Source organism: Leptopilina heterotoma, unplaced genomic scaffold (assembly GCF_015476425.1).
Source record: "Leptopilina heterotoma isolate Lh14 unplaced genomic scaffold, ASM1547642v1 Lhet_114, whole genome shotgun sequence".
NCBI classification, from domain to species: Eukaryota; Metazoa; Arthropoda; class Insecta; order Hymenoptera; family Figitidae; genus Leptopilina; species Leptopilina heterotoma.
Genome location: NW_025110833.1, coordinates 1103185 through 1115128, shown reverse-complemented (window position 1 = coordinate 1115128; position 11944 = coordinate 1103185). Strand labels below are relative to the sequence as shown.

Here is an 11944-nt window from a genome sequence, read left to right as displayed (position 1 = left end):
TAAGGGTTGAAAATGACAACTTTCCCCTATCGACTTGCGGGTCAAAATTTTTTTGTATTGATTGGGCATCGAGTGAATGAATTTTATGCAATAAAATTTATGGTCTCGTTATTAGTTTTTAAATAACAATTTTTTCCTATTTTTTTTTATTTTTTTAAATTTAGGGGTTGATTTAACAACTTTCCCCTATCGATAATAGGACGAAACTTATTAGGTATTTATTGGGTACCTACTTGAGTAGGAAAATGCAAAAAAATTGATGGTCTGCTGAAAAAAAATTTTCGATTCTTGTCTGATTGTAAAGTAATTGAATTTAAATTTAAATACCTAAAACTTGAAATAATTATATTATTCTTAAATTAAAATTTTAAAAAATTGAATTTGTTAATTAATTTTGAAATAATATCATTATAAGTATTAAAGTGGTAATAATATAAAATATATGGGAAGAGTGAAACAGGCAAAAATGAATCTTAAAATGAGTGCGGGCAAAAACGGAATATATCTGTATCCCTTTCTTGCGCGCAGTGAAATCTTATCCCGCTTTTGCTCGCAGCCAAAAGTAATTCGTTTTTCCTCGTAGCGTAACATTTGTTTCGTTCTTCCGCGCTTACGAAAACTTGACTCACTTTTGCTTGCACTGTTATTTTATACCACTTTTACTTTGAGCCCCTCAAGTAATATTAAACTCACTCCGGTATTTTCTTCGAGAAAATCTTATTTCCGATTTTTCTTGTTTTTCCTTTTTCTTTTTTGCCATAGCGGACATGTTCCGATCAGTCTTTGCCGCCTCTCTCGTCCAGTCGATACCCAATTAACGGATATCTGCGAAGAAGACCATTTTCCTTGCTTCTCGACTTATCGCCTTCGATACTTCCAAGTAGTTATTAGATTCTCTCTCCAAAGAATTCTTCTTCGACAAATTTTTAAATGCATTTCGCAATGCCACATAAAAACCGTTTATTTCTTTCCTCCAAAAGTCTCGTTATTTTCCGCTTTTCTCTGTAAAACAATTAAAAGAAAAAAGATTAGAGAAAACATTAGAGAAATTTTACCAAAAAAGTAATGGGTAATTTTTCCCCTCCAACCCTGGTTAAAATTTCCGACCGATTTCGGACTAATTAAGAACCGATTTTCGAAAACACTTTTTTTATTATTTTTATCAAACCATTTTTGTCGATTTTCAAAAATTTTAGAAAAACAGATTTATGTTAAAAAACAGATTTGTATCCAAAGTTGGAAATTTGGATAAATTTTAACAAACAAGATTTTTTTCCTTTCATTATTTTTGCCTCACCTAAAGTTTAATCCCTCTTCTCGAGATTTATACATATTCCACCTCGAATTCATTTTAGTTTAATAGTTAAGTTTTCAGACATGGAAGAAAAAAAATTCAATATAGAGAAAGAGAGAGGAAGAAAAAAAGGGTTGAGGACGTTTCGAACGCTTCTTAATTAAGATACTTTTCCGCCTCTCACGATATCAAAACTTTAGTGGACAGTTTGTATATTTTACTTTATTGCGCAAAGCAAAAAGAAAAAAAGAGGCAAAAGTCGATAAAATATTTTTCTGAGATAATTGCTTTTGCTAGGAAGAATAACAAGACTCAAGATAAAGAAGTAGCAATAAGATGATAACAGTTTTGTATTGAAAAATGCCTTCTTTGATGTATCTGTCAAAGGAAAAATATTATTTTTACCCGGATTCCTGGATTTTCTTTACTCATTTCATTTTTTCTTCTCCTTCAATTTCTTTTTTTTACCTGAACTAATAACGATATCCGCAGTCTATATATTTATCTCTCTTTACTGCTTCCCTTTTTTATGCAGGGATTAAAAACTCCAATAATTTTCAAACTTTAATTATATAATCATAGAGTAGAAATTACAGTAGAAAACTTTTACTGTTTTCTCAAAAAGTCATTTTATTTCTTTATATAGAAAAAAAAGGGGAAAAACAAGTCTTATCAACTCAAAAAGAAAAAATTTTCGTTAATTTCGTCAGGAAAAATAATAATGATTAAATATTTATTTAAAGATGGAAGTTATTGACATTTTTGAATAATTTTACAATTATAGTCTTCGCACTCGATAATTAATTTACAAAAAGTAGCTTTCAAACTAAAAAAAGTAGTAAAAAAGTATATCGAAAAATTGAAGTTGACGATAAAAAAAAAACTCGTTTTAGACACTTTACAAAAATGACAAAGATTACATTCCATATTTTTTATTTTCCTGACTTTTTCCTAATTTTCATCAAAAATATTTCTTTCTTTCTTATCATGATGTTAAAAAATTGAATTCCTGCAACGAATTTTATAATTTATGAAAGAATATACATAAATATTTATAAAAATAATTTAATTCTTGCGAAGAATTTTATAAAAATTTTTAAATAATTGAATAATTTCGACTAATTTTATGTAAATTCTAACTTGAATAATTGAATATAAGAGATTTTTATTATTCACGAAAAAAATTGAATTCTTACGAAGAATTTTACAAAGAATTTTTAAATAATAATAATAATTTGAATTCTGTTTGGAAATTTCATGAAAATACTAGATACTAAAAATCATTGAATTGCGAAAAGTTCTTAAAAATAATTAAATTTTACAAAGAATTAAAAATTTTTGATAATAATTGAATTCTTGCGAACTATTTTATTAAAATTTTTTAACATAATTGAATTTTCAAAAAGAAATTTATTACTTTTAAAAATAATTAAATTCTTGTGATGAATATTGTTATATTTATAAAAATAATAATAATAATATTAAATAATTGAATTCTTACAAAGAATTGTAAAAAACATTTTTTTAAATAATTGGTTTTTTCGAGGAATTGAAATTAAATTTTTATGAAAATTCAATTTTTTGAACAATTCCTGTAAAATTGTATTAAAAATAATTAAAATCCTGTGATGAATTTTTTAATTTATGAAAATAATTGAATTCCTAAAAAGATTTTGATTATTTACGAAAATAATTGAATTCCTGAAAAGAATTTGATTATTTATGAAAATAATTGAATTATTGCGAAAAATTTTATGAAAATATTTAAAAAGAATTGAATTTCTGTGAAAAATTTTATTATTTTTGAAAATAATTAAATTGTTCATAAGAATTTTATAAAAATTATTTTAAATAATTAATTTTTATGAAATATAATGAATATTATTAAAATTTTATTTTAAATAATTGAATTCTTATGGAAAACTTTATTTGTAAAAATAATTGATTTTTCGATTAATTAAGTGAAAATAGTATTAAAAATAATTTAAATTCTTCGATGAAGTTTATTATTTATGAAAATAATTTAATTCTTGTTTAGAATTTTATCAACAATTATTTTTAAAAATTGAATTTCTATGAAAAATATTATTAGTGAAAGGAATTGAATTATTGTGATGAATAGTATAAAAATTTTGTTAAATAATTGATTTTTTCAAATTTTTTTTGAAAGTGCCATTCTAAATCAGGTACCTAATTAAATTCCTGTGGAAATTTTATTATTTATGAAAAAAATTGAATTTTGGATTTGGATTGAATTTTTAGTGGCTGAAATGTAAGAAAAGTATATACCCAAATAGTAACATAACGTAAAAAAGTAGTAAATAGTACGTTTTAGTAGATGAGTGAGAAGCCTGCAATTAAAGAAATTCGTAAACAAATGTAATAAAACATTTTATTAATTTTATTTTAAAATAAAATTTTAAAACATTTTATTAAATTAATAAACATTTTATTTTTAAATTAAACTCTAGAGTGAAAATTTCGAGTATCGGTGTGAAACACCCAGGATACATTTTAAGGGTTAAATAATTTTTTTCTAGAAAAATTTTATTTCCCTAATTCAAAGAGGAGATATTCGAGAATTAACGGAAATTCCAGTATAATAAATAATTCTGCATAAATTGAGGCCTTGGATCCAATAACTCGCCCGACGCTCGAAGACACGCGCTAATACCAGTCGGGTAGCAGTGAATGGCCCAGAGGCGCTCACTGCTCACTGACTGGCAGTTGCGCGTTCCTCCGAGCGTCGGGCGAGTTATTGGATCCAAGGCCTCAATTATATTTTAATTTTATCGCATCGCAACTTTTTCTATGACACTCGATCAATCATCAAAATTAGGCTCATTATGAATCCAGAGGAAAAAAAGGGGAACAAAAAATATGTTATCGAGCTTATAAAACAATTTATTCTCTATATATGCTTAATAGAGAATGAGAGAATAAAAAAAATGGTAAGCGTATATGGAACGTTATAAAAAAGCATTAATACTGTTTTTTTTCTGTATATTCAAAGATTAAAGGCTATTTCATCGGAGAGCCAGACGCCAACATGAGAAATGCATCCATGGAGCGGAGATTTGGCAAAAGCCTTCCGAGGACGAAAGAGATGGCCAGTATAGTACAGCGAGAGAAGCTTACATCCGTAAGCTGCAAGCTTTACCCGCTGGGAGATCGACGGTTCTGTATTTTCTATATATCCAGAGTATTCACCCTTCACCCCCTGCACCACTTCTAGTTGAATATATCCTTATACTCTCTCTCGCCCTTGTTAGTCTCATGGGACTTAACGAACACAACTCTTCAGTGTTGATGTTCGGCCCTATATTTTTCAAAAACGAAATACCATACCATCTGGGAGGATTCACTTTGCGGTCGTTTCTTTAGTTGATGGAAAAACATTATAAACCCACATATGTCCAAAAGTTTCGTTTTTCGCATGCACATCGACACACCCAGGGAAAAATTTTATATTATAAAACATTATTTTAATCACATTCCGTTCCTCGTTCCGTTCACAATAAAAAAAAGCAAAAAAGTATATAATTGTTTGTCACCGGGGATATATCTCTCTCTAGATCAATTTAAACAAATGTATTTTTACCAATTTTTTTTCAAATTAAAATAAAAATTAGAAATTACTTTTCCCCTGTATGATTTTTTTCTCAAACTCTATAGTAGTTACTTTGTATAGCTTATAAACCGCAGTAACATTTTCACTTTTCCATTGTTTACCATGCATAAATTTCCAAATAACAATTACCACCCCATGTTCCTTCGAATGGTGTCATTAAACAGGAAATGAAAACGCTTTTGCGGGGCTTATCTGGGTAATTTTTTTTCTCAAGAAAACCCTTGTGCCCCATACCGTATGTCATTAATGTCAAGGGAGAAAATTTATTAGTCGTGATGCTAAGACACCCGTCAAGAAAGTTGAGAATCTTCATAGCCATAACCGCAGTGGGGTCTCTAAAATAAATGAGAAGACAATAGAAAGTTGGATTTTTATTGAGTTTAAAATTTTATATATTATTCTTATATACATAGATATATGTAATATGCAATAAGCTTAAGGGAATAACGAGCAAATGAAGCAAAGCTGCGAGTTAAAAGAGGAAGAGGCAATATGTATATATATAAGGAGGGTTGTGTGCAGTTTTGAGCTGACACGCACGCACTAGTGCGTTTGAGATCAATATAACCCAGGCATGCATAGAATACCCTCACGTCTTTCCACATATACACAACAACACCCCCCCCCCCAAGTATGCCTCAAATGTTTTCCATGGCTTCCCTTTCAAACTAAGAATACCTTCCAGTCAGGTGTTTACAATTATTATAAATATACAACTTTTGTCAATGAATTTCAAACTTTTCGGGATCAATAATAATTTTTGTTAAAACTTATTCGATTTGGTATATTATTTTTTTTATTATTACTATTATTAATATCTTTATTACAACTATTACTGTTATTATTATTTTACATACACTTAAAGTTTCAAAGCACACACAGAAAGATTCAAGACCTACAACCTACAAGTCAAATGTTGAGGAGAAACCCACTTCCAACAACCTTAAACCTAAGGTCATTTTTTTATCTGTACAAACAGTCCTCCAATCATCCCTTTGCCTCCTCAAAATTAAGGTCATTTTTGACCTAAATCTCAAATGTTGAAGGGCAAATCCTTTCAAGCTCATTTTGGGGTCATTAACAAATTTAATTAATTTCTTGCTTGATACATAATCATTTTCTAAAGTACTTAGAGATTTTGAACACGTAATTACAGAAATTCAATTATTTTCAAAAGTAATAATAAAATTCTTCGTAGAAATTCAATTATTTTCAAAAGTAATAATAAAATTCTTCGTAGAAATTCAATTATGTTCAAAATTTTTTTAAAAATCTCGCCAAAATTTCAACTATTTTTAGAAATAATTAAATTCTTCTCGGAAATTTAATTACTTTCAAAAAATTTAATAAAATTCTTGTCAAAATATCAAATATTATCAAAAAAAATTTTTCAATTACTTTTCCCTATATATTGAGTGACTTTTAAAAAAAATTTTAAAAAAGAATTGTTAACCCTCTGCTGATGCTAACTTATCCCCACTCTATCGCCAAAGAATGTAACTCCCATAGTCCCCACCAGGCGTCCAAAATGACTATTTTTGACGATAACGGTCGTTAGCATCAGCAGAGAGTTAATATTAAAAAAATTTACGCTTGTACAATAATTTTTTTTATTAAATTTAGAATAAAAAATTTATTAAAAAAATTTTTAATTTTGTTTGAAGTTTCTATCACAATTACAAGCCAAAATTGCACTTCTCCTTATAAAAATAAATATGTAAACAATAGTTTAAAATTTTTTAAAAAACAATTTGTAAATATGTTGAAAGTAGATATTAAGGAATGTTGATGAATTTTTTCAGATTTCTCCTACCATTTTTTCTATGAAATTTATAGAGTCAAAGTGTCCTTTTGTAAAAATCACTAAAAGTCCCTGTTTTTCACGCTTTTTTTATTCATATTTTTGCAAACAAATTTTTTAGTCCTATGTTATGAATGGAAATTATATGAAGAATAAAATTATCTATTTCGTGCATTTTGTCTTATTTTATAGAGATTTTTTTCTACTGAGTAATATCAATTTTTCTCCAGGGTCAAACATTTTTGAAACACATATAGTAAGGAAGTCGTAGCGTGCGAGCGTGGTTAGGTGGTTAAGTTATCGGTTTGCGAATGTTAGGGTCGTGAGTTCGACTCCCGGCGTTTGGGAATTTTTTCCCTGTTAGGTATATTTTTTTTCTCTGTTAGGTATATTCACATTAAATAAATAAGGTATATAAAAACAAAAGTAGGTAGGAGAAAAGATTAAAAAATGAAATTAAACAATTATAAAACATAAATAATTCCATTTTTACTAGTTTAAATAATTAATTTAATTGTTTTTTACAGTTGTTTCAACTACGTTTTTTTATTGGCGCCTCCTGTATTTATGATAATTATTTACTCATCCTTTTAATTATTTACGCTTCCTGGAACTACAAGAAATAGTTAAAAAGTAGTAAAAACCAGGTTTTCTGTTAGAATTAGTAGGGCTTTAAGAGGGGTACTTGTTTGGGGCCACATTCATTTTCCACTGACGGCCCCCATAACATTTTGCGTAACGAAACTGGTGCGGTCCCTAACAATTTGCCCTATTTGGCTCCTAATATTAAAAGGGTAAACTTCTACGGTCCCTAACAGTGCCACATTGTAATTTCTACTCGGGTAATAATTTATTTAAAGAAGAATTTTAGTTAAAAATTTTAGAAAATAATAATTGAATTTAAATGATGAAAATAATTTCGAAAAAGGTAGAGTAACAATATTCTTATATAAAATAATAATTTTATCCCTGGGTTATCTTTAATTATTATAAAAACATGAAGAAATCGATCACTATATCCGAGTTGAAGACTCGGTGTTATCGATATCTTCATGTTTTATATGAAAAATTTAATTTATATTTTTAAGTAAAATTTTCTCTCATTTGACTCGGATTGGTTATATTTTTGTCAGTAATTGGTCCGTAATTTTTAATTTTTGGTCCGTAAAGTCCGTAATTTTAAATTCTTTCACTGATTCGAGCCCTGCGAGAGTCTACTAAATTTTTTTACATGACGAACCAAAATAAATTATATTTCGTTCAAATAAAATTTTTCTCTGGGTGCACCTTTTGTATAAAAATTAACTGCTCAGAAAATTGACATTGTCATTCACCCAAAAATTTTCACTCAAAAAAGAAAAGAATATCTTGATTTAGCGATGGGATCTTTCCTTAAAAGTTAAGAACAAGAAGAGAAGAAGAAGAAGTGGAAGGTGTTTGCAGGGAATGGGAAAAGTTGTATGCATTATGAGATGATATGCTGGGGATATTACACTCTTAAAGCAGGTTCCTTGGATGTTGTGCGAGGCTTAAGATAAGTAAGTAGCAGGTAGCAGGTGTTACGTCTGGTACGATGCTAAAGGAAGATACGGTCTTCTCTCAAAGACATATTGCCAACGTTTACCGGCAGGTAGAGAAAAGCTTTAGTTTAGAATCAGGCATAACCGATCCTCGCTTCTCTCTTTTCTTACATACATAAAGTGCCGCCGTTTCAGCTTCAACTAAATGCGATCTATCGCTTTTTGAATCGGTCTTGTCAGCGCTCACAAAGAAGATTGAATTCCTCTTATTTATATGTACATATAGAGAGAGCCGAGTGGTCGATAATCGCATTTATTCATAACTTTTTTTTCTCCTGGACAATTTCTTTCGGTAATCAAGATTTTTTCCACACTTTTCAACCGTTTATTTTCAAAGAATGTTATTAATTTGCAATTTATTTAATTTGAATTTTTACTCATTCAAAACTTCAAATTTAACTTGAGTGGAAATTAGTTTAATTTATTCGAAAATTAATTAATTTAAAAACTAATTTTGAAGCTATAATTAATTAAGAAATCAATTTGGAATTTAATTCATTTAAAATTTAGTTAATGTAGAAATTAACATAAATTAATTAATAATTTGGAAATTAATTTTAAATTCAATTTGAAATTTAATTGGATTAGAAATTAATTTGTAATTCAGGGCTCGAACCAGTAAAAGTATTTAAAAATACAGACTTTACGTATCTTCAAAATTATTTTCATCAATTGAATTATTTTCTAGAATTCTTAACTAAAATTCTTCTTTAAATAAATTAATTTTTGAAACAGTTCTTTGAGAATTTTCAAAATTCATTTGTTTACAATATCCAATTTTACGAAATTTCAATTATTCTTAAATTCTTCAATTAAATATATATTAGAAAATAAAAACTTCAAATGATATAAAAAAAATTCAATTAAACTTTTTCAAAAGAATTAATTTCAAAATTCAATTATTTAAATACAAAAATAAATAATTTCGATACCTCCATGTATTACAATCCTATCTTATGGTGAAGGTTAATACAGTCCTATCTTGCGGTAACGTTCTATACAGTTCTATCTTGAAGTAACGCTTTATACCATTCTATCTCAAATTTGGCAATTTTGCGTAAGAGCCAAATTAAAAGTAAATTCCATATTAAAAATATTAATGACAGTTTGATATTCATAAGATAATTTTTATGTAATTCTTTAAAGATTTTTCTATCATAATATACATAAATAAAACACAATTATTTAAAATCAAGCCAAGAAAATGCATTCTTAATACTTCTACAAAGGTTAATTAACCTAATTTTATGACAGGTTAATATTTCACGGGATAGTGGAATGATAAAATTAATGTTGTTAGTTTTCTTGTTTAATTTTATTTATGAATTATTATTAGTTAAAATAAACGTATCATTTTTATGAGTTTTAAGTATAGATGCAAATATTTAAATAAGTAAGTAAACGAGGTTTTGATTGTAGAAAATTTTTACACAAGTGAGAATACAAATAGAATAATAATAAAATAATTTAAAAATCTACATTATTTTACTGTAATAAACGTTGAAAACGTCACTCCAATATAGAATTTATAAGTATGTTTCAAGGATTATATTATACTAGTATTTTATTATATATTTCACAAACGATAACAAGATTATAAATTACAATATAATTATAATAATAAAAGTATCTGTAATATTAGTCAAAATAGTCAATCCGAGTCTGAATTCGAATGATCTCAATTTCTACGTCAGAACAAGTATCTCCTGGTGTAAGAAAAGTTAAAATAAAGCAAAATTAACAGATAAAATAATCACTTTATAAATTTATATATTTTTATTATTATTCAGTAAAGAATTTTTTCCTGGTGGCATACTTAAATCCAAAGGGATATCCATTTTCTACCTTTTGTTCTTTTTTGCTTTTCTAACACGATTATACGAATCACATGTGTATATTTTTTTTGACAGATACAAAAACAAAAGAAAGATAGAACACTTTTACTTGGAAGATAAAACTGGTTATTATTTCTAATTACTGTTTTTTATAAATATCCTAATTAATATAACTATTTTAGGTGTTACCATCTAATACAGAATATTTTCTTCTATAATTTTAGCAAAAAACTGAAAAATTGAAAATTTTGAGATAGAATGGTATAAACCGTCACTTCAAGATAGAACTGCATAGAACGTTACCGCAAGATAGGACTGTATTAACCTTCACCGTAAGATAGGATTGTAATACATGGAGGTATCGATTTATTGAATAATTGAATGTTTCTTAAAATTGAATTCTCATAAAGAATTTTGTCAACAAATTTTCAAATAATTGAATTCTTTTGACGAATTTCAATAATAAAATTTTTAGAATAATTACATATTTTTCGAGAAATTCGATTAGAGTTGTATTAAAAATAATTGAAATTCTGCGATGAGTTTTATTATTTATGAAAATAATTGAATTCATAAAAAAAATTTCTTATTTTTGAACATAATTTAATTACTGCGAAGAATTTTATTACTCTTTGAAAATAATTGAATTTCTGCAATAATTTGTAATTTCTCCAAAATTAAATTTTTTTTAGTGCGTTTATAACTAAAATTCTTCTATAAATCAATTATTTTTAATAATTTTTGAAAAAGTTCTTTGAGAATTTTCAAATTCATTTATTTACAATAAATTTAATTCAGCAATTAAATATATATTAGAAAATAAAAACTTCAAAAAAATAATTTTAAGCAAAATTGAAATAAACTTTTTCAAAAAAAAATAATTCTACAGAATTGTTAGTTAAAGGAATGAAAAATTAAAATTTTCGAAGTTTTTAATAAGAAATCTTTTCAAAATTCAATTATTTCTAAAATTTCACGCTATAATCCTCTTATTGTTCAATTATAATCTAAAATTTTAAGCGAAATTCATTATTAAATCAATTTTTATTAGAAAATTCTACTAGAATTCAATTATTTAAATAAAGAAAAATAACTTATTAAATAATTGAATTCTCATAAAGAATTTTATCAACAAATTTTTAAATAATTGAATTCTTTCGACGAATTTTAATAAAATTACACTTTTTGAGGAATTCCATTAAAATTGTATTAAAAATAACTAAAATTCAGCATTGAGTTTTATTATTTACGAAAATAATTGAATTCCTATAAAAATTTTATTATTTATGAAAATAATTGAATGATTGCGCAAAGAAATTTACCAAAAATTTGTAAATAATTGAATTCTTGCAAAATTTTTATTATTTTATGAAAATAATTAAAGGTTTGCGAATACAATTTTATTAAATTTTTTCAAAAGAAATTGAATTCTTTTGGAAAATTTTATTAAAATAGATATTAAAAATCATTGAATTGAGGAAAATTTTTAAAAGTAATTGAATTTCGGAAAATAATTTTATTATTTCTAAAAACAATTGAATTATAGAATTATATTATTATTATTGAATTATAGAGAATTTGGAATTTCATTGGCTTGAAGATTAATTTAATAAATTAGAAACGAATTTGAAATTTCCTTAGAATTAATTAGTTTAAAAATCAATTAAATTAACGTTGAAGCTGATAAAATTGCAAATTATTTTTTAATTCATTAAATGTCAAATTAATTTCGTTCTATATTTAAATTATTCAAATGTTTAGAAAATTGTTTTCTCTAGGCACTGAAGTATTTACCACTTTTTT

The 11944-nt window shown here is 26.1% G+C and overlaps 1 protein-coding gene across 1 annotated transcript in view; it reads right to left on the bottom strand.

The window, feature by feature from the left end:
* Positions 1-339: 339 nt before the first annotated feature.
* LOC122508350 overlaps positions 340-11944 on the bottom strand; it is a 55427-nt gene continuing 43822 nt past the window's right edge. Inside the window, exon 4 of the mRNA XM_043621643.1 lies at positions 340-1002. Within this exon, the coding sequence (XP_043477578.1) occupies positions 961-1002 (42 nt within the window). The 3' untranslated portion in view covers positions 340-960. The remainder of the gene's footprint in view (positions 1003-11944) is intronic.